Consider the following 23,985-nt stretch of genomic DNA (forward strand, 5'->3'; position numbering starts at 1 on the left):
TCTGAGAGCACAAGCGAACCCGCGGCAGTCGCAAACATTGTCGGCACTTTTTTGTTCTCTACACACACGCCAGAGGCGAGAACCGCAACAGCAGTACGTCTCCCCTCGGCACTGTCGGCTCGCCTTCCGGCCGGGGTGGAGTCATTCGATGCATTCATGCTTGGTTGCGAAGAGAGGAGAGTCAAGGTGAAGCTTTTCAATGCGATGAATGCTGGATCTCTTCCTCCTCCGTTCCGTTGTTGCCGACTTGTTGGCCAGTTATTCACAGGAAGAAGCTGCAGCAGGCAGTAGCGCAGGACCCAGTCTCTCGTTTCCACGCTCACCAGCCGCAACGCTTCGCTGCTGGCCGACATGTCTTGTAGCACGCCGCAGAGCGATAGTCAGCTATCCAGTTCGGGCAGCGTCGAGCCCTCGTCATCGTCTGCAGCATTCGACCAGGAGGGTGTTGTTGCAGCGAATAACAGTGCCAGAAGAACAGCAGGAGGCAGACAGCAGGGCTGGTACAGCGAGCTGGACGAAAAGCTCGTCAGGAGGGTGTGTTTGTTAGCATTTTCAAGTGCGCAGGCTCAATCTGACATACCCTTTCACCGCTACTTATTCTTGGAACAGAGCGACTCTGCATATCGTGCACATGCACCCCACATGGCCGCTGGTCCATCAGAAGAAGGAGGGGATGTGACAACCGCAACCGCCCCTCTGCCGATGGCTGCGTCTCGCGCGCTCTCCGCCTCGCTCTCCATTGAGCTGCTTCACGCGAATGTCGAAGTGGACGGGGGAGCCAAACATCGAGGCCCAGATGCGAATACGGAGATTGGCTCAGATGGTGGCTTTCCTGCGATCTCCACGTCGGCCGCATCTGCCTCGTCCCTTGCAGCCAAAGAGCTGTCGCAGCTCAGCCTCAGGGAGCGCAACAAGGACCTCACACGCGGCGCCGATGGATCCTACGTTCCTGCGCCGCATCTGGTCGGCGTGGGCATGCAGCCATCACCATCGATCGAGTACGATGGCGCCAACGGTCAGGCTGGAGGCGTGGGCGGCGTCGTGCCGACTGGGCCGAGGAAGGTGCCTGGGGATGACAGCGACGAAGCGGAGGGCCAAATGGCAGAGCAGATCGAGGAGGGTTACGAGGCCGAGGAGGGATCTTCTCACGCTCCAGGCCAGGACCGCGCTCAACAGAACACCCACTCACAGTATGCACCCGCACTGAGCGAGCGCCAACTCAGCATGCACGAGCGATTTGCAGCCTCGCCTGCAGAAGCAGCAGCCGCTTTGGCAGGTATGGGCGCTGTCGCTGGGGACTCATCCGATACGGACATCGTTGGAGCTACAGCTACCGCTTCTCCCTCTCAAGCGCAGCAATACAAGCAGCAACAACAAGTAGCGATGCACACCGAGCTCACGTCGGAGCTTCGTGCGCTGTACAAGAGCTTACAGAAGTGCTTGGAGCTGCGCGACAAGTACATGATGGCCAGCTTGCAGGCTAACCTCGATGACAATCCCAAGAACTGGGATGCAGAGTTTGTCGAGCGGGCACAGAGAGCTCAGGGCAAGGCTGGCAAGGAAATGGGAAAGAACGCAGGAGGTGTGGACCCGCGGGAAGATGCAAAAGCTGCCCCCAAGGGAAAGAAGGAGATTCGCGTGGATGGTACCGCGCTGGCCTATTCGCCTGACGATGACAGGGTCGGTGCGGATCCGACAGCGGCAACGTCCAGTGACACTGTGGATAGCCAGCCGATCTACAAGCCTTGGCGCATCTATCCGGCTCCGCCACGTCCGCACTGGGAGCTGTTCAACCCCCCACCGGCGTCTTCTTTCGTCGTCCGTCCTGATCGACCCTCATTAGCGTCGCGGCCATCAGACGCGAGCGCAAACAGGAACACGTCCGTCAACCCGCTTCCTCCGCCCATTCCGCCCGCCAGCCCGGCGAACGCCAAGGCTGCGCAGGAGCTGCTGGAAGGAACTGGCGGCAGGCCAGGTGTGTTCCGCATGGAAGATATCGTCATTCCTGGAATGCACCGGCGTAAGGGCAAAGCTGTCGGGTTCGCAATGGAGGACGGTGTCTTCCAGGTCTACGAAGAGGAGGAAGAGGAGGTACGGATACAGCATCAGAAGCAGCAGCAGCAGGATGATGGTGGTGATGTAACCACTTCCTTAGCACCTGTGCGATCAAATGTAAACGGCAGCAGCGACAGCAGCAGGAGACCGCTCTTCAGCGTTCCCACGCTACAGCAATACTTCAAAGATCTCGACCTGCTCCTGTCCGTCATCTCCGACGGCCCCGCCAAGTCGTTCGCGTGGCGGCGGCTAAAGTATCTCGAAGGAAAGTGGAACCTGTACTCGCTGCTGAACGAATACCGCGAGCTGGACGGCATGAAGCGCGTGCCGCACCGCGATTTCTACAATGTACGCAAGGTCGACACGCACGTCCACCACAGTGCCAGCATGAACCAGAAGCATCTGCTCCGATTCATCAAAGCCAAGATCAAGAGGTATCCGGATGATGTCGTCATCTTCCGCGATGGCCGACAGCTGACACTGCAGCAGGTGTTTGAGAGTCTCAAGCTCACCGCGTACGATCTGAGCATCGACACTCTCGATATGCATGCCCATCAGGATGCTTTCCATCGCTTTGACAAGGTGAGTCTAGATGTGGTACTCTGTGCGCATAAGCTAATTTTGAGCGCGTGCTAACGCGCATTTTGCGTCCTCGCTTCCTCTGCCCAGTTCAACCTCAAGTACAACCCGATCGGCGAGTCGCGGCTGCGCGAGATCTTCCTCAAGACAGACAATTTGATCAAGGGGCGCTACCTCGCCGAAATCACACGCGAGCTGATGGCCGATCTAGAGCAGAGCAAGTACCAGATGGCCGAGTACCGCATCAGCATCTATGGCCGCAGCAAGGAGGAGTGGGACAAGCTGGCTGCGTGGATCGTCGACAACCGCCTGTTCAGCCCGAACGTACGCTGGCTCATCCAGGTGCCGCGGCTGTACGACGTCTACAAAGCCAATGGGACGGTGGACAACTTTGAGCAGATCATCCAGAGTGAGTAGGCGGTGAGGGTGGCTTGTGAAAGGAATGGACGATTGAACGCGCCGAACGCTCCTCCCGCCAGACGTCTTTGAGCCGCTGTTCGAAGTCACGCAGAACCCAGAGAAGCACGCCAAGATGCACATATTCCTGCAGCGCGTCATCGGCTTCGACGTCGTGGACGATGAAAGCAAAGCAGAACGGCGCATCCACCGCAAATTCCCCGTGCCCAAGCTGTGGGACTTTAAGCAGAGCCCGCCGTACAACTACTGGATGTACTACATGTACGCCAACATGGCGAGCCTGAACCAGTGGCGGCGCATGCGCGGATTAAGTGAGTGTCCGAGGCCGGATCTTGCATAGGTGGAGAGTACGGCTGGCTGACGGATGGACCGCTACTGTGTGCGCGCCCTTGCGTGCAGACACGTTTGTGCTGCGGCCGCACGCGGGCGAGGCAGGCGACACTGACCACCTGTCTGCAGCGTTCCTGACATCCCAGTCGATCTCGCACGGGATCCTGCTGCGCAAGGTACCGGCGTTGCAGTACCTGTACTACCTCAAACAGATCGGTCTGGCCATGTCGCCGCTCAGCAACAACGCGCTATTCCTCGCGTACGAGCGCAATCCGTTCCCGACATTCTTTCGCATGGGCATGAACGTCAGTATCTCCACGGACGACCCGCTGCAGTTCCACCTGAGCAAGGAGCCACTACTGGAGGAGTACTCGGTCGCGACGCAGATCTACAAGCTGCGGCCTTCTGGTGAGTGAGCGAGCAAGGCAGGCGTGTGTGAGCCCCGCGAGACGAGCCCCCCTCCGAGTCTGACAAGCGCCTTTACTTTCACATTGCTGCTGCTGCTGCTCTTGCAGACATGTGCGAGCTGGCGCGCAATAGTGTTCTGCAGTCCGGCTGGGAGATGGAGATCAAGCGGCACTGGCTCGGGCCGAACTTCTTCCTGCCGGGCCCTCAGGGGAATGTGGTGGCCAAGACGAACGTGCCGGACATCCGCCTGCGATTCCGCGAGGAGACGCTGCGCGAGGAGCTCGACTTGGTATGGCGGCACGGCTCTCTGTCGCCGCCGTCCGTCGCCGCAGATGCTGAGCTATCCAGCGCTGCGGGTGCGGCTCCGGATGCTACGACCATCAGCGCCGGTGGGCTTGCACCGCAAGAGATGGACGTTGCTAGCTTCCCGGGCGTCTTTCAGCTTGCCGAGGGAAAGAAGCGCCGTGCCAGCGCCGGCCAGTCGGCTGCTGCTGCTGGTGTCTCTAACAAGGGCGGGAGCGGACTGATGGCCAACGGCGGCGTTGCACGGCTGACCGAAGGCAGTGCCGGTTCGGCCTCATCAGGGACGAGGCGAAGGGCAGGCGCCGAGTCTTCGACAACATAAAACAAGCGGTGCTGCGCTACTAAGTGTTGGTGTCTGGTAGTTAAACTGTTTCAAACGACTGTTGCCCTGCAATGAATGGATCACTTTTCCCTCGAAAAAGTGTGCGCGACGCGGATCGAGCCTGACGTACCTGATATTACTGACACGGCTCAAGATGCGAAATGCCGATTACACTGTTGTGGCCGGCCAGAGTGCGTGTTACGGTGGGCAATGGCGCGCGCCGTCTCTTCTCCCTGCTGGCGGGCGTGATGGAGCGACGTAGATCCACGCCGTATCCACTCCATACACAGCGGCGCAGTGCTGCATGCTCTCCCGACATGAAGAAAAGATGCGCAGTAGCAGGTAGCCAAAAAGACAAGCTAGAAAAAGAAAGAAAAGAGAGCGTGTTGTCAGAGAGATGGGGCGACAGAAGGTGGACGAGTGCCACGTCTGCACCTCGCGAAAAAGAAAGAAAGTGCTGCGCTGCGCGCAGGGGATAAAAAGGGAGCGCGCCCCTCGCTGCCCTCGCTGCCGCCCGCCCCTTCGACCGCGCGCACGCAGCCTTCGCTTTTTGTCGTGTTTCCCCGTCAGCGGGCGAGGGGCGCTAACCCTAATTAGCCTCCACCCAATATGAGCAGCTCCCTCCATGCTGCCACCAGCAGCAGTCAAATCGTCGCCGTTGCTACCACCAGTGAGTCTTAACCCTTTCCTGCATCATTATCATATGATACCGATATCTTCGCCTCGCGGTCGGTTGGCGATATCGTCCAGTCGACGCAAACCAGAGGCATGCTCAGCTGGTTGCATCGCGACCTGCACTCCCGTCGGCCGCGACGAATTCTATGCCATGCTACTTTTGAACACCGGCTGGCCGCCTATCTCTTTGTTTGTCCGATATGTGTCTGTGACATACCTGACCGCCGAACACTTGCTTTCTGCCCCCTCTTCTCTCATTTGCTCCATATTCCCCGTACCCAACAGGACTCGATCGCCTTGTATCGCTCCTTGAGACTGGCTCGACGCTGGCCGTGAAGCAGACCGCCGCCCAGCAACTGGGCCAGATCGCGGCGTTAAGCGTCAGAGGCGGCGGCACTGGCCTTGGCGCTGGCACTAGCGCGGGTACGGATGCGACGGCGGGTGATGCAGGTGTCAGCAGCGCGTTGAACAATGCTGGCGGGGGCACAGTCAAATCAGAAAAGCAAGCATCGCAAGCTGGCGACGTAGAGCGACAGGAAGCACAGCATGCATCAGGCTCAAACATCAAGCTCGAAGACCTCTCTGCCGCGAGTGCAACCGCGTACCACGGCCTTGATGGCGACTGGCACGAGAGCGTCTACCTCCTCGCCAAGGTCCTCCCGCACTTACGGTCCAAGAGCTGGGACACGCGCGTCGCCGCTGCCTCGGCCATCGAGGTCATCTGCCGCGCCAGCGGCGTTTGGGATGTTCGTTCCGGCTCCAGCCTTGTGGAAGATGGTGGTGGTGCACATCAGGGGAAGGTGCAGACAGTCAAGAAGGAAGAGGCAGATGGAGATGGTGACGCATCCATGGCAAACGGCTCGATCCACTCTGCCGAACAAAGAGAAGAAGACCCTCTGCCTCCAGACACATTGTCCTTCCGCACCTTCTCCCTTGCGAATCTCCTTGCCACGGGCCCTAAGCTGCTTTCGTCTGCCGGCAAAGAGTACATCCTCACCGGCGGCTCGGTCGCCGAGCGCCTCGCGGCCGCCAAGCGCAACCTCAAGAGCCTCGGGCTCGACATGGGCGGCCCCACCGGCGTCGGAGACGACGGAAATGACCTCGGCCTAGACGTAGAGGCCGAGCTGCGAGCGGGTGAGGCGCAGCAAGAGCAACAGCAGGCGCAGAGCGATAGCAAGGAAGACTCTCCTTCTGCTGCTCTTGATCGCGAAGGCCCGGGACTGAGGATCGACAGGTCCAGCAAGGCGCCCTTGTCCTCGTTGCCTCAGCCATGCGTTGGGCTCGCATCCGCGTCCGCCGCGTCTTCATTTGGTAGTGCAGCTGCGGCGGCACCAACGGGAGGCAAGCAGTCTTGGCTTGTCGCTTCGCCGACACTCGCTTCGCCGTCCTTGAGCATTTCTGCGTCATCCGGTCATTCAGGATCTGCGCTCCCCACAATGGCTGCAGCTGCGGTTGCGGAACAGGAGCCACCCGCACCCGCGGAGGTGGACTTGTCGAAGCTGTCGGCGCGGGAGCGCAACCAGCTCAAGCGTAAGCGAAAGATGGAAGGCAAGGGATCCGTTGCTGGTGGCGATAGCAGTGGCGCAAGCACAGCGACGCCGTCACGGAGCGCAGGCGCGACGACGCCGCTTGGCCGTCGCGCGTCCGAGTACTCTGAAAAAACGCGCGTTGTCGAGAGCCCCGCTGCTGCTGCTGCCGGTACCGCATTCAGCAACGGAAGTGTGGCCAATGCGGATAGGCTACGCATCAAGTCTCCCACCCCCAGCGCTGTCGGGCTCGACGCACGGCATAGCGATGCAGCGGCAGCATCTAAGGCGACCAACGGTGAAGCACGCGATCACCTTTGCGCCATAGCTGCTCCCACTGCCAGACCCTCGTCTTCTTTGCAAACGCCAAGCGTCGAGCAGCCCACTCCATCGCCAGAAGTAGCAACGCCAGTGTCCAGCGCGAAAGACGGCTCGGCGTTACTGGCGCCCGCGGGCGAGTGGCCATTCCAGCTCGTCGCACAGGTCCTCGCGGCCGACCTGTTCAACGCGCAGTGGGAGATCCGGCATGGCGCCGCACTAGGGCTCCGCGAAGTCATCCGGACACAAGGCGCGTGTGCTGGCATGTGCGTCGGTAGTGGGGGCGGCGGCGCGGAGAAATTCGCAAACGGGGAGGGTGGTGGTACTGGGTCCCAAAGCGCAAGCGAAGCAAGCAGGAACGTCGCGCTGCACGGGCGCTGGTGCGAGGACATGGCGATCCGCTTGCTGTCTGTCCTATCGCTCGACCGGCTCGGCGACTTTATCTTCGACCACGTCGTCGCGCCCGTGCGCGAAACTGCGTCCCAGACGCTCGCGGCGCTCTTCCGCGTCATGCCCAACGTCGTGCAGCGCGAAACGCACGCATGCCTCATCGCCATGATCCTGCAGGACTACCTCGATGCGTCACCCCGTGCAGCCGCTGGCGCCAGCGATGCGCTGGACAAGTTCGCGATTGGACGTGGAGTCAAGGGGTACAGCTGGGAAGTGCGGCATGCGGGGCTGCTCGGCCTCAAGTACGAGCTGGCGCTCCGGGATGAGGCGGCGGGGGTGCAAAAGCAGGATGGTGAGGTGGGGACGTTGAGAGAGATCGTGAACATGGCTACGCTGGCGTGAGTTTTTAACCTCCCTTGCCCTATTGCCGCCCCTTTGGAGCTGCTAATGAGCCTTTGTTTTCGACTACTTTCCTGCCCATCTACAGCTTACGCGACGAAGACGACGACATCCGCGGCGTGGCGGCTTCAATGCTAATTCCCGCCGCAAATGAGATCGTCACACACCTACACGACATGCTTCCTCGCGTCATCCACCAGCTCTGGGAGTGCCTTGAGCATGCCCGCGACGACCTATCCAGCAGTCTCTCGAGCATCATGGACCTTTTGTCGACGCTTATGCAGAACAGCGTGGTCATCACGCTGATGCGCTCCTCTGCCTCACGTCCCCTTCCGCAGCTCATCCCGCTCGTGTACCCGTTCTTCCGCCACACGATCTCAAGCGTGCGCGCCGCGGCAGTGCGCGCGATCGTCACGTTCCTCGGCATGCGCGACGCTGTCCCGAGCTGGGCGGACGATCGCATCTTCCGCTTGCTCTTCCAGAACATGGTCGTCGAGGAGAAGCCAGACATCCGCCAGCACAGCGCCAACGCATGGGCCACGCTCCTCTCGGCCTTTGCGAGCGACCCAGCGTGGCTTGCGTCGACGCTCGGCCCGCACGTCACGCGCTTCTACGCGATCCTTATGACGCCCCTGGGGCACCGCTTCGACCCGAGCCTGTTCTACCGGCCGACGGGCGCCGCAGCGAACGGAGCACACGACGTCGACAAAAGCATGCTCGCACAGGACTTGACGCTCGTCGGCATGGACAGCATCATCCGCGGCCGTCTCAGCGCAGCCATGGCGCTCGGCGAGGTACTTGCGCTCTGGCCCGCCGAGCGCGTCGGTGCAGACTTTGAGTCGCAACTCGACGCCTACCTGTCCTCCAGCTCTGCCTTGCAGCGCTGCCTCGCCGCAGCGGTTCTGCAGGAATGGGCCGAGGCCTGCTGGCGTCGCAGCGAGTCGGTCATTGCCACATCGCCATCAGCGCAGAAGCTGAGCGCAAAAATGATCGGCATTCTCGAGTCGCCCGCGCCGATCACGTACGCTGAGATGACAACGCTGTTGTTGCGCACGCAGACTGAATGCCAGGCGCTCTGCAACATGTTCGTCCGCGACGGCAAGCTGGCGCGCGACGCGGTACCGGTGCTGTCGTCCACCGTCGATCCGACTGGGCACGATGCAAGCGCATTCAGCCTCGCAAGTGCCAAGACCATCGCCGGTGAGACCTACCAGGCGCTGCTGCCCAAGATCTCGAAACGGACGCAGAAAACGGCTCTGCCGCTGTTGCAGCAGAAGCACCGCGTCGTCGTCGCTTCTATCGGGTTCTACGAGACGGCCAAGTCGAAGCAGGATACACAAATGTTTGCTTCAGTCGCCTCCGCCGTCATCGCCCTCGGGTCCCTTCCAGATAAGCTCAACCCCATCATCCGGAGCATCATGAACAGTGTCAAGTTTGAGGAAAGCCGCGACCTGCAGGAACGCTCGGCGATGGCCGTTGCGCACCTCATCGAGGTCTGTTGCCGATCGGGCGCCAAATCCAACCCTTCTGGCAAGGTCGTTAAGAACCTCTGCGCATTCGTATGCCAGGACACGAGCATCACGCCGGTCTTTGAGGCATCGAGCCACATCTTCGAGGGCATCCTGTCGATCAAGGATGCTAGCATTGGCGTCAAGAAGGACGAATCAGAGGGTACGCCAGAGGAGGCAGAAGGCAGACTCATCCGTCGCGGCGCGCAGGTCGCACTGGCAGCCATCGCTAAGCGATTCGGCGCGTCCCTCTTCACGAGTGTCGCCGGTCTGTGGGATAGCATCGCATCTGCCCTTGATGCAGTCACCGCAAGCAAGCAGCCTGATGAGTTGGATAATGTTCTCGCGAGTGGCAGCGCGCAAGCATTGCTTGACGGCCTCAACGTCCTGCAAACCGTTCTGCCGCATGTGGCCATTGAGCTGCATACAGCTGTCATTGAACTTCTGCCGAAGCTCACGCTGGCCCTGCAGAGCAAATTCGCAGTAATCCGATCTGCCGCAGCTCAAACGATCGCTGCTTCGGCTCAGCAGATCACGTCTTCGACTATGCTGCATATCGTTCACCACATCATTCCATTGCTCAATGACGCAACGTTGTTGCGCAACCGCCAAGGAGCTGCAGAGGCCATCGCGCTCACGGTCGGAGCCCTTGATCTTGACGTCTTGCCCTACCTCATCTTCCTCATTGTTCCACTGCTGGGACGCATGGGTGACCCGAGCGACGATGTACGCTTGCTTGCAGCTAGCACATTTGGCATCCTCGTCAAAATGGTTCCTCTCGAGGCTGGACTCCCTGACCCGGTCGGCTTCCCAACAGAGTTGCTCGACAAAAGACAGGAGCAGCGACTGTTCCTAGAGCAACTCTTGGGTAATAACAAGGTTCAGCACTATGAGATCCCCGTGTCGCTCAACGTCGAGCTCAGAAAGTATCAGCAAGACGGTGTCAACTGGATGGCATTCCTCTCTAAGTATCAGCTTCACGGAGTGTTGTGCGACGATATGGGTCTTGGCAAGACACTGCAGTCCATCGCAATCCTCGCGAGCAAGCACTATGAACGCGATCAGAGATATAAGGCGACTGGTTCTCCTGATTCCAAACCGCTTCCGTCTCTTGTCATTTGTCCGCCTACGCTCACGGGCCATTGGGTGTTCGAGATTCGCAAATATGCAACTAATCTCCGGCCACTGCTCTTTGGAGGTCTCCCAGCTGAGCGCGCGCTGCTCCTCAATGATATCCCAAAGCATGATGTAATTGTCATGTCGTACGACGTTGTGCGCAACGACATCGCATCCCTTTCCCCGATCGCCTGGAATTACTGTATTCTTGACGAAGGTCACATCATCAAGAACGCAAAAACAAAGACGACCAAGGCAGTCAAGACGCTCAAAGCGAATCATCGGCTCCTTCTTTCGGGCACTCCGATCCAGAACAGCGTTCTAGAGCTCTGGTCTCTTTTCGACTTCCTCATGCCAGGGTTCCTCGGTACTGAGAAGGCCTTCCACGAGCGATTCAGCAAGCCGATTCTAGCAACGCGCGATGGCAAAGCTACTGCCAAGGAACGCGAAGCCGCTGCTTTGGCCCTCGAGGCGTTACACAAGCAGGTCTTGCCTTTCGTTCTGCGCAGACTCAAGGACGACGTCTTGGACGATCTGCCTCCAAAGATTATCCAGGACATCGAGTGCGAGCTCGGCGACGTGCAACGCCAGCTGTACGACGACTTCACCAAAGCACAAAGCGGATCGCTTGAGGATATGAGTTCTGGCGGCGAGGACGGCAAGCAGCATGTCTTCCAGACCCTTCAGTATCTGCGCAAGCTCGTCAATCACCCCAAGCTCGTCATGGACGACAACAACCCCAAGCACCTTGCAATCAAGCAAAAGCTGGCAAAGTCGGGCGAGCAGCTACAGTCCATTGCGCACGCACCCAAACTGCAAGCTTTGAGGTCAGTTTTGGCTGATACGAGCTTGGATGGTGCCGTTAATTGACTTCGTTCTTTCTCTCTCCAGGCAATTACTGAATGACTGTGGTATCGGGCAAACACCCCTCTCTGAAGGGGAGGGCGCCATCGAGACTACGGTGTCGCAGCACAGAGTGCTGGTCTTCTGCCAGATGAAGCAGATGATTGATATTATCGAGCATGACCTGTTTAAGAAGCACATGCCATCAGTCACATACATGCGCCTGGATGGCAGTGTCAGCGCTGAGAAGCGCTTCGACGTTGTGCAAACCTTCAATTCGGACCCGAGCATCGACGTGTTGCTGCTTACGACGCAAGTCGGCGGTCTCGGCTTGACGCTCACAAGTGCTGACACAGTAATCTTTGTCGAACACGACTGGAACCCGATGAAGGATCTACAAGCGATGGATCGCGCGCACCGTCTTGGCCAGAAGAAGGTGGTCAGCGTCTATCGTCTCATCACGAAGAACACGCTCGAGGCGAAGATCATGGGGTTGCAGCGCTTCAAGATGAACCTGGCGAACACGGTGGTCAGCCAACAGAACGCTGACAGCCTTGAGGCGATGGACACGGATCAAGTGCTAGATCTATTCAATGTCAATGGCGACAATGCGGTTGCTGGCGGCGAGACGGCGAAAGTGGAAGGGAAGGGCACGATCAGTCAGAAGGCGCTGCTGGAGAGTCTGCAAAGCATGCCCGATGCGGAGGAGAATGAGTATGCTGGCATGACAGCATGGAGGGGCTGACGACGACAGCAGCCTATTTTATGATCATGCATCTCATCAACGGAATTGTCTTTTGCTGCATCGATTAATCGCACACGCAACAAGCAAGTCAAGCATCAATGTACCAGTCGCTCATGTTTTTGCAATATGTAGATGGTGCTGATTTGAATATTCACGCAGGGTGGATTGCGACTGCTAGTGCACACGCAAGACAAAAGATGCAGACGAGCCAATGGTCGACGACTGGAGCTGCTTACTTCTTAAGCCTCTGTCGCTGAGAGCGCTGCTCTTTGCGCAACTTCTTGTACCTGTGTGAGGGGCGGGCAAGCAGCGTGGTTTATCAGCTGTTGCTCAGAGTTAAGTTCCACAACGGGAGCCAAGAACTCCGCCTGGAACTCACTTGTGCTTCCTCATCTTCTTCCTGCGCTTCCGCTTCACGCTGTCCAAGTCCACATGGCGCGATCCCTCGTCCAAGGAAGCATTGAGCAGCGAGACATCGATCACACCTTTCTCATCTGGCCTTGCCGCTGGGCCAGCCTCCCTGCTGTTGCTGCCTTCCACAACAGCATCCATCTTGCGCGTGACGCTGTCCCACTGTAGCGCAGCGGGCAAGCTGTTCTGCACCATGGCGCGCGAGAGGACAAGGTTTGCATCGTTCGGGTCAAAATGGTGCTGCTGTTGCGATCTCCGGGTGCGCGAGCTGATGACGTCCGAGACGTACTGCAGGTCCGAGGCCGTCAATTCGATTGAAGGCTTGCTCTCTTCCTCGCCACTGGCGACATCCTCTTGCTTGACAGGCGACAGGAGCTCCGATGAAACTGGCGCCGCTGGCGCAGGAGGCACCTCGAACGGCCTGCCTTTGAGGACAAGCCAGCTCGCCGTTCCCCGCGCCCAACGGCTATCCGGCCTGCCGATGCTACCAAAGCCACTACCGGGGCCGCCGAGCGCAGCGCCGAGGTAGAACATCCTCTTGCTGCGACCGCCCATCTCTTGTCCTTGTCCGTTGCCCGCTGTCTTTTGCGCACTGCTCGTACCAACAGCACGCTCTCCGAGTACGAGCAGCTCTGCTTCTGCGCCGAGTTTCTGTGCGAGTGCCGGATCCTCGCCGCGCTCGAGAGCGGCAGCGACGGCTTCTTGCTTCTCGTGCACAAGCGCCGCCTCGCTGGTCAGGCGGCGGTACTCGGCAGCGACGACATCTAGGGGTGCGGCCACGGGGGAGAGACGCACGGCCGACAGGCGGTCGATAAGCTCGTTGAAGCGCTCCGTGCTGACATCTTCGATCCTGTGCTTCCACCTCGGACCGGCATTGGCACCTGCTACGGAGTCCTGTCCAATGTACTTGCGGACATCCTGCATGATCTCCTCGATAGCCTGCGCAATTGCCGCGCTCGTCTCGGCCCGCGCTGGACCTTGCTCGCCTTCTGCATCAGCTTTGGCACCGAAAGACTCAACATCAACATCGACTTGCACAACCGCGATCGCATGCGGCGAACCATCCATGCTAGCTTCGTCGCCTACGGCCAGCGGTGACGAGGAGCCAGCGGAGGGGAGCAGTTGTTGGATTTGCTCCTGTATCTCCTGCAGCTCATTTGCACCAATGATCATCTCCTCGCTCGCTGACTGGCTTTGTCCATCTGGGTGGCGAAGAAAGGCTCCAGATCTAGGTTTGAGGACGAACATGGCTCCGCCAGGCACGGAGAGTTGCACTTCATCATCCGCGGAGGGAAGCTGATCGATGTTGTTGGTAGCAGGGTTTGCATCGTTTTGCTGCGTAGCCTCCAAAATTTCCTCAAGCTGCCTAGCGACACTGGTATTGGCAGTTCCGCCAGAGTACATCAGCGCATTTTCCATGCCTGGTGCTTCTGGGCCTGTCAAAACAGACGCAGGCTGAAGAAGGCCGTGCGTGAGCAGGGGCCGGTCTTGCGCAAAGAAACTATCCCATGCCACCGAACCGAGCGAGGCCGGTGGGGCGCGGACTGGCTTGACGCCGAAGAGAGCAGCCGTCTTTGCCGAAGGCGAGACGGTGGGACGCCGTGCTGTTGAGTTGATACTCGCTGAAGGTGGACTCAGCAGCTGGATTCGTAGACCCCCGACAGCGGGATTTGCGTCGAAGAAGTGAGAAGGGGAGTGGGAGCCTCGGGCTCGCTTACTACTGGGTGATCGTGAGAGTGTGCGACCTTGCGTCTTCCTGGCAACACCTTGTGAATCAGACGAAGAGGGAGCAGGGGCCACGTGCTGAACAACATCGTGGCTGTGCGGTTGCTCCGCCGAAGTTCCTTCCTTGGCTGTGCCTTCTTGCTCCTTCCGCTCCTTGTTCTGTACCTGCTGCTGCTGATGGGTTTTGCGCTGCTGGAGTGCCAGGCCGGCCCTTGCACGCGATATCGACGCGGTCCCACGCATAGAAGCTGGCACATTCGCGGCAAGGCCAGCCGAAGAGGTTGCAGCCACATCTGGCGATAAGGCATGCTGCTGTTGCTTTTGGTGCTGCAGCAGATGCGCATTACGTCTCCTCGCAGTCTGCGTGTGTATTCCAGCGGCTACCGATGCCGCTGAGGATGATGATGCGATGTTTGCACTGGTGCTCGCACTTGCGCTCGCGACTCCAGATATGCGGAAGAGCGCGCGGGCCTGCGTGGCTCGTTGTCGCATCTTGGCTGTCTACTCTCTGGGTTGGACCACTGTTACCAGCGGGGCCACAACTCCTACTTTACGTCCCAAGGGAACCTGATCCACGGTCCACAGCCTCCATCCGTCTGGAGCTCGTGCTATCTTTCCAAGGCGGGTGAGTGCCCGAAGCAGAAGGAATGTGGACGAGCAAACCGGTTTCTCAGTCCTTGAGCGTGCATGAGTGGATTTACAAGTGTGGCTCGAACAACATGTGGCCTATGCAGCTAACCCTAAGCTAGGTAAATACCACTCGATGGTCACTGGCAAGCGGTGAGACTGGGGAGATGCTGGGAGGACGCCACAAGTGGCCGCATGGGGTGAGCACGCTGGAGAGCGTTCAACGAGGCGATGATACATCCATCCATCCATTCATCCAGGGACAAGCCCGCCCGGCATGAGGCTCCGCCCCTGTCTCTCTCGCCGTCGCGCACGCTCGTCCTCCTCATCCTTCTCCATCCTAGCGGATAACGGCCGTCAGGGCGGCGCGTAGCAACACAGTTCGCCGGAAGAAGACTGGAGCCCCAGCTGTCGACACGCGAGCGCTGCGTTGCGCTGCAACATCCCCTCTGCTGGTGGTCTGTCGTGGCGCGTTTTTCATGGTTTCACGATCCGCGCGTCATCCGCCCAGGCAACCGAGCTATCTGCTACACACTCATCTCGGCGGGTTCGAATCCAATACACCAAGGAAGCCACAGTGCGGCGATAGAGCAGGGCGAGGTCGACGTGGCGAAAGGAGGGCAGACGGCTTCCGAGCAAGGTATCGTTCGGCACCGAGGCTGCGATGCCACCGGCAACCATCGCGCAATCTCCAGTGCATACCACCGCGTCAAACTCACGGCATCATCTCCATCACAATTCGCCCTTCCATTATCATCACCACCACCAGCCTCAGTCACGCCGAAGGTATAACGCGTCCACATCTGCCACAGCATCCGTGGAGCGCTTCGGCTCCTATAGCAGCGTCAGCAGCGCAGCCAGCGCGCAGCCAGCGCAGCCCCAGCCTCAACCGCAGTCAGCGAGCGCGATGGCGACGCGCAAGCTTTCCTTGCGAGCAGCACCAGGAGGAGCCGCATCGGATGGTACGTTGAGTGGTGCACGAACAGCAACAGGTGCAGGAAGAAAAGGGGGGGATGCGGAAGTAGGGCACGATATCATGCCGGTCTCTTATCATGGCGGCCGCACGTCCACTCGGACAGTTACGACGACCACAATGGCGGCGATATCAGGGCGAGATGCAGGCTCGGGCTCAGGGACGGGGATGCCCGCATCGGCAGGGGGGGTATTCGGCCGTGCCAAAGGCGCTTGTCGCACTAGTGGAGGTGAAGGTGGAGGTGGAGGTGCTGGAGACGATGCATCACGCGTTTCTTCCTCCGCCGCCACTTCACGCGGCAGCGGAAGCCAGAACCACATCTACAATGCTGGAGCTGGAGCCGGCTCTCGCTCTGTCAACGAGGTCATCAAAGGAAAAGTGCAGGAAGTCATCGTGCTTGGCGACAGCAGCGACGAAGAAGGCGGCGCGGGAGGGAATGTTGAGCATTCGCGCGCGTATGTCGGGCTCACCAGCGGTGGTGGTAGTGGTGAAAGCAAAGGATACGACATGAGCGGCCACGCGCGGAATCCGTACAACGAAGAAGACGACATCCTCATACCGCCACCAAATCGGCCGCTCGGACCGGAAGATGCTACTTATGAGCGCACATGGCGTGGCGCGGCGGAGAAGGGGAAAGGGAAAGCAAAGGGGATGGGGAAGGGAAAAGCACCGGATACTACCGCTCTTGCTCCTGCTTTGGGAGTCACATCGAGTGGGCGGGTGACGCGGCAGACGGCGCGAGGCAACGCGAGCGCCGCTCAGGCAGCATCGACAACAGCAAAAGCGCGAAGTCTCACCATCGACGTATCGACATCCGTCTCGGCGTCGCCTGCAAAGCTGCAGCAGCCATCCGCACGGGGAAAGAAGCGAGCAGCACATAGTCCACCGCCAGCCGATGGTACGGATGCTTCTGGGTCCGCCGCTGCGCCTGCACGAGGCGGCGCACGCCCTGCTCCAGGAACAGCGGCATCACGGGCCGCTGCTGCGTCATCCGGGACGCTACGTTCGGCAGTGGGGGCGGCGATGATGGATGAAATGCACGCGTTCGGGCTGAATAGCAACGGCTACAGCAACGGCGCTGGCGTACCGGATGGCGCGACGAGTACGACGACGCGACGGAAACGTGCAATGGAAGACGCGGTGGAGCGGCGGCAGAAGGCTCTCAAGGTATCCGCGACCGATCATGCCGGCAGCAGCACCAGCACTAGTGGCAGCGGCAGCGAAGGTCTGAGATCGCAGCTACCTCCATTGGGGGCACTCCCGCCACGCGTAGCCGGCCCATGCCACGACAGCGGCCTGACACAGCAGCAGCAATATGAAGAGGAGCGCATGCGCAATGCGTCGTCCTCGTCGGCGTACTACTCGCAGATCCTGGAACAGAAGCAGCGTGTGCTGCAGCAGCAGCATCCGTATCAGCACGTGCATCTGCAGCAGTACCAGCACGGCTACGGAGCTGCACCGTTAGGTGTTGCGTCGCGGCACCTCATGACGACGGGCGGGGCGGGAGAGCTGTGGCCAGGAGCTGGGCCGTCGAATGCTATTGCCGGCAGCAGCAGCAGTGGCGGTGTCTCTGCGTTACGATATCGCCAGCGACTTTCGCCTGGCTTGGACGATGTGGCTCTCGGCAGCAAGCGCGGGTCAGTTGCATCGATCGCTTCGCCCGCTGCGCCCAGCCCGCCGCCGCACGGCCTGCCCGTCGACGATGCGGAGGGTCACTTCATCGTGCGGCCAGGGGACAGTGTCACTGCTCGCTACAAGATCCTTTCGCAGCTGGGGCAGGGCACGTTCGGTAAGGTAGTCGAGTGCTACGACCGCAGCGAGCGGCGGCGCGTCGCCATCAAGGTCATCCGTGCGATCCAGAAGTACCGCGATGCGAGCCAGATCGAAATTCGCGTGTTGCGCACACTACGCCAGAACGACCCCAACAACGAGAATCAGTGTATCCACCTCCTCAGCACGTTCAGCTACCGCAATCACGTCTGCATCGTCTCCGAGTTGCTCGGCAAGAGCGTGTTCGACTTTTTGAAGGAGAACGAGTTCCACCCCTTCCCGTCGACGCATATCTGGAGCTTTGCGAAGCAGTTGCTCAAGAGCGTAGCTTGTGAGTTGGCGAATTTAGGCGATCCGTCTTCAATTTGACATGTGTGATTGCGGTAGCGGCGCATGAATGCTGACTTTGAAACACTCCCTTTTACCTCACCAGTCCTCCACTCGCTCAATCTTGTCCACACTGATCTGAAGCCGGAGAACATCTTGCTCGTCGATAGCGACTACGTCAGCAAGCCGTACAGTTCGAGGGTGAGTCCATTGGTCTGTTTGGTGGTTCATGCTAGCAAGCATGCCATACAGACTTTACCTGAACAGCACACTGACTGCGGTTGTGCTTCGATTACGTCTGCTCCCAGTATCCCAACTCGAAGAAATGGCGCATCCTGAAGAACACTGAAATCCGCCTGATCGACTTTGGAAGTGCTACTTTTGACAACGAGTACCACTCGGCCGTCGTCTCGACCCGACACTATCGCGCGCCGGAGATCATCCTCGGCATGGGCTGGTCATTCCCTTGTGACGTTTGGTCGATTGGATGCATCCTTGTGGAATTCCACACAGGCGATGCGCTCTTTCAGACACATGACAACTTGGAGTGAGTCACAGGCGCACCAGTCCGCCCTTGAGGCTGGCTTGACGAAGCGGCTCTGTACTAACCCTTGTGCACTTCTCCTCAGGCATCTCGCAATGATGGAAGCAGTGCTGGGCATGATGCCAGACGATTTCCGACGCAAAGCTGAAACGTACAAGGCGGACTTGTTCAAAGATGGGCACCTCGATTACCCGAACGCCAAGACCAGCAAGACCAGCAAGAAATACGTGCGAGGCATGCGGAAGCTTTCGGTGCGTTCATCGCGCCCTCGTTTCTTAAAGCTCCGGGACTGACTTGTGTGTGTGTGTGTGAATATGTGTTTTGCATGGTATTCTTGCAGGACACGATCTCTTATTCGAGCGCATACAACAAGCATAATACGCGCTTTTTGCACTTGCTCCGGAGGTTGCTCGAATTCGATCCGGACAAACGCATCACAGTCGAAGAGGCGCTCTCGCATCCTTACTTTAGCCTTCATGCGAACGACTTTCCCGCATGAACGGGCAGGAGGCCACGCTGCACGCATCACATTCCTGCCTGTGACGCTTTCATTTGCACCTATTACGCTCATTCACTTGCACCAGTATTTGCAGAGATTTGCCCAGAACATCACATTGTGTAGAATACAGGCGACGGAAATATCCACATCTGTCACCCGCTGGGTTGTGCGAGAACACATGCCGCGCTATGGTCGACTTCCCCGCGTGTCGGACCGCTTCCTTGCTTCTGGGAGGTGAATGGCGCATGGTGCCAACAGATTATTGCGGGCGTCCTTGTGTGCAGTGAGATGAGGCTTGAAAATTGAAAGCGTACATTACAAAAGTGGATTGATCTTTGAGGTGTGATACGGCTGGCGTTGAGACGAACATAATGAAACGCGTTGTCGCGACTCTCATCGCGACGCGGTGTGAGCGAGACACGCTGCATTTTCTCATGAACTCCCCCTCCAAAAGCACGTCTCTCGTCTCTGCTGGCACCTGGCACTTCTGGCAGATAACTGCGGTATGGTTTCTTATGACACTTCCTTTGCCTCTATACTTTAGGAACGAGCTGTGCTACAGGAGACCTGAGCTTCAAGAGCTCAAGCCCGATTTTGTTTGACGGCCGCCAAGATGACAACTTCAATCGACGAGGATGTGACGATGCAGGAGGCGAACGACGTGCCGCCATTGCCATCAGTGCTCAAGGGCAAGGGCAAAGGCAAGGCCACAGATGTTGTCGCATATGCCGAGGAGGATGATTTGCTGCCATGGTGAGCGCTGCATGTCGCCGCTGAGCTTTCCCAAGGTACTTTCATCGGGGTCACCATGCGGGGCTAACACACGCGTCTGACACAGGGTTGAGAAATACCGGCCTGTGACGATGAACGACCTGGTCTCCCACAAGGATATCACATCTACACGTGAGCTCATCATACATTCTATCTCTTCGAATCTATCGGCCTGAATTGACGTAGGTATGCTCTCATCCCCTTGCAGTCGAACGCTTCATTGAGAAGAACAGGCTGCCGCATTTGCTCTTCTACGGACCGCCTGGCACGGGAAAGACATCGACCATCCTGGCAATGGCACGTCGAATCTACGGCAGCAACTACAAGAACAATGTCCTTGAACTGAATGCGTCTGATGACAGAGGCATTGATGTAGTCAGAGAGCAGATCAAGTCGTTTGCGAGCACGCGCAATGTCTTTGCTGCGTGAGTGAAAGCCGCGCTTGTCGCCGCGCGCGACCGACCCTCTGAACTGTTTGTATTTGATTCAGCGCTTCTACAAGTACTGGCGGCTTCAAGCTCATCGTGTTGGACGAAGCTGATGCGATGACACAAGCGGCACAAGGGGCGCTGAGGCGAGGTGCGTTGCAGGCTGGCTATATGCTGTGGTCCATGATATGAGCACACGAGACTGATTCATACCTCGTAATCGCCCCCTCAAAGTTATTGAGCAGTACACCAAGAATGTCCGTTTCTGCATCATCTGCAACTACGTCAATAAGATTATCCCTGCTATCCAGTCTCGATGCACGCGTTTCCGCTTCAACCCCCTGGAGCTGGATCAGGTAGAGGGGCGCCTGGATCATGTGATTCAAAGTGAAGGGTGAGCACAGCAAATCGGCCCTTCAAGAATACCTTTACCAGTGATCAACTGACTGAGATATATGGCCGGCTGTTGTCATTTGTTCGCTCCCTTTGCAGCTGCAAGTTGACAGCCGATGGAAAGGACGCCCTCATAAAGCTTTCGCGTGGAGACATGCGGCGAGCCCTGAACGTCCTGCAGGCATGCCATGCGGCGTATGACACAATCGACGAAGCAGCAGTCTACAACTGTACTGGGGCTCCGCAGCCTGCAGATATCGAGGAGATGGTCAATTCAATGATGACGGACGAATTCACGACTTCCTATACCAGTACGTTCTTCGCGTCTGTGACGAGCCTGGATGTTAGACTGACGAACATGCTGCATGTGTCCCTCGGTCAGAAATTACGACCATGAAAGCGTCCAAAGGGCTTGCCCTCACTGATATGATCACTAGCATCTACGACTTGCTCATGACCGTCAAATTGCCGCCGGCCGCGCGCGTCTATCTACTCGATCACCTGGCATCCACGGAACACAGACTTAGCACAGGAGGGTCCGAGAAGATGCAGCTCACCGCTCTGCTGGGAGCCGTCAAGCTTGCAGTAGAGATTTCAAAGAAGGCAGAGGGAAAGTGAGAAAGAAGGTGCAAGTGTGACTGCATCGCGCTGTACTATACAATATGACAATATTGTCAGTTCAATCACATGCCTGCTTGGAGCGCGGGGGTACACGTCGCATCTTCAGTTGCCAGCGATCCTTGCAGCTGCATGAGATCGTGCACGTTCGCCCTCCATTCCTGCTCTTCTTTCTTAATTCTCCTGATGTCCACCTTTGCGAACCTCCTCTGCGTCGGCGCCCCACGTGGGGCCGGTAAAGTTGCATCAGGCTTCAATGCGACGCCGACGTATCGCCGCTTGGTGTTGCTCGACGGATGTCCCTTGGAGGGAAGCACTCGGGGTAGGATAGGCGATGTGTTGCGTAGCGAAGTAAGTGCGAGAGGCCCTGGCCGAATGGCCTTCTTTGCTTGCCGGAAAAGTGCGGCTGAGCCTGGCGTCGCACCGCCGTAGAAGCGTACCCAGCCTGGTTGGGTGGCGAACAGGGTGTGGTCGCGGCCCATCATCACGTTCTCGCCCGCGTGCCACTCAGTGCCTCTTTGCCGGATGATGATCTCACCCGCATTGACAAATTGGCCTGAGCCGAGCGCTTGTATTCAGCACTGAAGCTCGCAAAGGAGGGGAACAGCAGCCGCATTGCTCAAAGCAATGACTCACCTCCATATCGTTTGACACCAAGACGCTTGCCCGCACTATTCCTGTTGTTCTTGGTGCTACCACCTCCCCTCTTGGTCGAATTTCGCACTTGTATGGCACCACCAAAGCTGAATGTAGGGAGAATAGAGGAGCTAGATGCGATAGGGAAGGGTGACGCTGCGAGACCCCCCGCCCGCGAAAGGAACGAGGAAGAGGATGGTCCGGCTGCTGAGCAGGCAGCCGTCGTGCAGGCGCACAGAGCGGAGCCCGTACGGCTGATGATCCGCCGGAAAGACATGCTAGTTTAGTCTTTCTAGATGGTACACTTAGCTTGCAAGGTACGCTGACGAGTTGGGCGGTCCAACTGTCTTCATATGAAAGATTGGAAATGCTTTCGAGTATGGCCATGGGTGAGGCCGAAAAGAATCTGCGAGAGATGCGAGAAGAGTGCGGTACAGACTCGCCAACTGGAGCGTTCCGCCGTACACAATTCTCCATCCTCACTTCCTCCCTAATGCCACTTCAATGGAGAGGTTCATCCATTCTACTCTTTCACACGCATTCACCTGGCAGATTATCGCTGGCGCTAGACCTCGGGGTCGTGCGTGCACAAGATGAGCGTCCACGGCCTTCCAGCCATCTTCACCACTATGCGGGTGATTCCCGCCGAGGTAGGCGCTACCGGACAGCAGCCGTTTCTTGACCTTCCGTTGCCAGAGAGACTCGTCGCAAGGCTTCGCGACATGAGGCAACAGACAGAAGCTCGAACTGACCCTGGCTTTGGTCAGCTTCAGAAAAGGGTTCCTCTACTGGCGCGACACCTCCATCGCCTTTTTCGCGCGGCAGCTTCCCTGCAGGAGATCCATCCTGAAGCATGGAATCATCTTGATCAAGGAGTTTCAACTGAGGGCGAAAACGCTTTCTCGGTCTGGTTGCTCAACTATTTGCAAAATGGGCTACCTGCAGATGACGGGCGGTTCTATCGCCTACGCTTGGAGCTTTTACCAACCAAATCTACCCCGGCTATCACCTATGCCGTAATCAATCCAGAGAACCAGCCGGATCTATGCGTCCGAATGGACTCTCAAGCCACTCAACCTCGAAGCACGTCAGACGACACGCTTGACTCTTTCCCATTTGTGCACAAGACTTCCGAACGTTCGATATATAGCTCGGCGCAAGCTCGAGTCGGCGCTACGCTAGGAGCTGCGAGTTTCGCCTCTCTCAAAAATCCATGCTTTGACGTGATCATGTGGACGCGAATCGATGACCGGGAGCTCATAACGGAAAGCGGTATCGCTAATGTACTTCTCGAGCGCGGATTTTCGGGATGTTTCACCACGCCTCGAGTCACGCCATCGGGACCTCTACCAGGCGTGATGAGGGCAGAGCTGCTCGCGTCCGGGGTCGTGGAAGAAGCAGAAGTCACTAAAGAGGATCTCGTAAAAGCTGACACTAAGGTGTATCTCTGCAATTCATTGCGAGGGGTTTTTGAAGTGACCCTCGATATATCGCCTTATATACGATGCCTGTCAATACGGGATTGCGACAGCTATGAAAGTACAATTGTGTGGACGCCGCAGTACATGGTACTGCTGTGGGGCGAAAGCGTGGAAGTTTGGTAGACCCTTCACAATTCCGATCATCGCGTCTTCATCTTCCACAGCCATCGTTACGTCTGCATACAGCTCACCTGGCTGCCGCAAGGCGCTTCTTAACCTCCAGCGATGGCACCCGCCTATTTGGAAGGTTTCTTACGGCCTGGCAGTGATGTTGCTTGTTCCTGTGCAGACAACATAGTCATAAAGAGCATGAGTTCGCGCGAAGCTCTCTATGCGGTGTCACCGGTCGGTCGCCACCATGAGCCACCGTCGAAGCGTTCGGCGGTATTGGCAAACGTAACAAACACAGATCGGGTTCAGCTTCCATCAATCAGCATCTTTGTTTGATATGTGTGTATTCTGGAGGTCTCGACCTGCCTGCCAAAAAGTGAGCCACGGGGACACACGGTCGCCGAGCGCTTGCTACAAGATCTCGACGCAGCCGAGATCACCTAACTTGACGTTCTCCGTCTGGTTGGGTACTCACGATGGACCCGGCCTCGGCGCGCTCTGGCCGGTGGCCAAATCCGCCACCACGACGACCGTATCAAAGACATCGTCAAACAGCATGTACCAAAGTGAATCGCGCGGATCTGATCAGCAGTGGTGGCCGTGCAGCAACTGTCTTGGTCTATTCCACACTGTGCTCTCCTGTTAGCACCATTCCATTCATCGCATTGCAGAAGGCAATGCGATGTGGGAGTTGTGACCTGGCGCTTGATGAGGCTTGGGGTTAGGGTTCGTTCCGT

At 58.1% G+C, this 23,985-nt stretch overlaps 6 protein-coding genes across 6 annotated transcripts; 4 read left to right on the top strand and 2 right to left on the bottom strand.

Annotated features, from left to right (window-relative positions):
- Nucleotides 1-139: 139 nt before the first annotated feature.
- Nucleotides 140-4,508, top strand: K437DRAFT_253062 (AMP deaminase). The gene is made up of 6 exons (XM_013390754.1): nt 140-534; nt 610-2,637; nt 2,725-3,043; nt 3,114-3,362; nt 3,451-3,789; nt 3,897-4,508. The coding sequence occupies exons 1-6, from the start codon at nt 352-354 to the stop codon at nt 4,412-4,414; spliced, it is 3,636 nt and encodes a 1,211-aa protein (XP_013246208.1). The 5' UTR covers nt 140-351; the 3' UTR covers nt 4,415-4,508.
- Nucleotides 4,509-4,947: 439 nt separating this feature from the next.
- On the top strand, nt 4,948-12,075 carry K437DRAFT_253065 (uncharacterized protein). Its single transcript, XM_013390755.1, has 4 exons — nt 4,948-5,084; nt 5,375-7,721; nt 7,811-11,173; nt 11,238-12,075. The coding sequence occupies exons 1-4, from the start codon at nt 5,024-5,026 to the stop codon at nt 11,932-11,934; spliced, it is 6,468 nt and encodes a 2,155-aa protein (XP_013246209.1). The 5' UTR covers nt 4,948-5,023; the 3' UTR covers nt 11,935-12,075.
- On the bottom strand, nt 12,028-14,697 carry K437DRAFT_292307 (uncharacterized protein). Its single transcript, XM_013390756.1, has 2 exons — nt 12,314-14,697; nt 12,028-12,221 (listed from the first exon to the last, which is right to left on the bottom strand). Exons 1-2 carry the CDS (start codon nt 14,560-14,562, stop codon nt 12,167-12,169), a joined length of 2,304 nt encoding a protein of 767 aa, XP_013246210.1. The 5' UTR covers nt 14,563-14,697; the 3' UTR covers nt 12,028-12,166.
- A 2,458-nt stretch (nt 14,698-17,155) lies between these two features.
- On the top strand, nt 17,156-18,810 carry K437DRAFT_218937 (kinase-like protein; the record flags this gene model as incomplete). The annotated part of the gene is made up of 5 exons (XM_013390757.1): nt 17,156-17,771; nt 17,874-17,968; nt 18,076-18,314; nt 18,397-18,562; nt 18,652-18,810. 5 exons carry the CDS (start codon nt 17,156-17,158, stop codon nt 18,808-18,810), a joined length of 1,275 nt encoding a protein of 424 aa, XP_013246211.1.
- A 481-nt stretch (nt 18,811-19,291) lies between these two features.
- Nucleotides 19,292-21,066, top strand: K437DRAFT_253069 (P-loop containing nucleoside triphosphate hydrolase protein). Its single transcript, XM_013390758.1, has 7 exons — nt 19,292-19,563; nt 19,649-19,713; nt 19,790-20,006; nt 20,072-20,160; nt 20,244-20,403; nt 20,502-20,713; nt 20,785-21,066. Exons 1-7 carry the CDS (start codon nt 19,424-19,426, stop codon nt 21,018-21,020), a joined length of 1,119 nt encoding a protein of 372 aa, XP_013246212.1. The 5' UTR covers nt 19,292-19,423; the 3' UTR covers nt 21,021-21,066.
- Nucleotides 21,027-22,016, bottom strand: K437DRAFT_253070 (uncharacterized protein). Its single transcript, XM_013390759.1, has 2 exons — nt 21,657-22,016; nt 21,027-21,576 (listed from the first exon to the last, which is right to left on the bottom strand). The coding sequence occupies exons 1-2, from the start codon at nt 21,931-21,933 to the stop codon at nt 21,086-21,088; spliced, it is 768 nt and encodes a 255-aa protein (XP_013246213.1). The 5' UTR covers nt 21,934-22,016; the 3' UTR covers nt 21,027-21,085.
- Between the last annotated feature and the right edge of the window lie 1,969 nt (nt 22,017-23,985).

This window comes from Tilletiaria anomala (genome assembly GCF_000711695.1).
Source record: "Tilletiaria anomala UBC 951 chromosome Unknown K437scaffold_2, whole genome shotgun sequence".
In the NCBI taxonomy this organism is placed as follows: Eukaryota; Fungi; Basidiomycota; class Exobasidiomycetes; order Georgefischeriales; family Tilletiariaceae; genus Tilletiaria; species Tilletiaria anomala.

Coding starts and splice junctions, on each gene's coding strand:
- K437DRAFT_253062 (XM_013390754.1), top strand. CDS start 352: ATGTCTTGTAGCACGCCGCAGAGCGATAGTCAGCTATCCAGTTCGGGC. Junction 535..609: donor ACGAAAAGCTCGTCAGGAGG/GTGTGTTTGTTA, acceptor TTCTTGGAACAG/AGCGACTCTGCATATCGTGC. Junction 3,044..3,113: donor CTTTGAGCAGATCATCCAGA/GTGAGTAGGCGG, acceptor TCCTCCCGCCAG/ACGTCTTTGAGCCGCTGTTC.
- K437DRAFT_253065 (XM_013390755.1), top strand. CDS start 5,024: ATGAGCAGCTCCCTCCATGCTGCCACCAGCAGCAGTCAAATCGTCGCC. Junction 5,085..5,374: donor CGTCGCCGTTGCTACCACCA/GTGAGTCTTAAC, acceptor CGTACCCAACAG/GACTCGATCGCCTTGTATCG. Junction 11,174..11,237: donor CCCAAACTGCAAGCTTTGAG/GTCAGTTTTGGC, acceptor TTCTCTCTCCAG/GCAATTACTGAATGACTGTG.
- K437DRAFT_292307 (XM_013390756.1), bottom strand. CDS start 14,562: ATGCGACAACGAGCCACGCAGGCCCGCGCGCTCTTCCGCATATCTGGA. Junction 12,222..12,313: donor AAGAAGATGAGGAAGCACAA/GTGAGTTCCAGG, acceptor CCCCTCACACAG/GTACAAGAAGTTGCGCAAAG.
- K437DRAFT_253069 (XM_013390758.1), top strand. CDS start 19,424: ATGACAACTTCAATCGACGAGGATGTGACGATGCAGGAGGCGAACGAC. Junction 19,564..19,648: donor GAGGATGATTTGCTGCCATG/GTGAGCGCTGCA, acceptor CGTCTGACACAG/GGTTGAGAAATACCGGCCTG. Junction 19,714..19,789: donor CAAGGATATCACATCTACAC/GTGAGCTCATCA, acceptor ATCCCCTTGCAG/TCGAACGCTTCATTGAGAAG.
- K437DRAFT_253070 (XM_013390759.1), bottom strand. CDS start 21,933: ATGTCTTTCCGGCGGATCATCAGCCGTACGGGCTCCGCTCTGTGCGCC. Junction 21,577..21,656: donor TGGTGTCAAACGATATGGAG/GTGAGTCATTGC, acceptor CGCTCGGCTCAG/GCCAATTTGTCAATGCGGGT.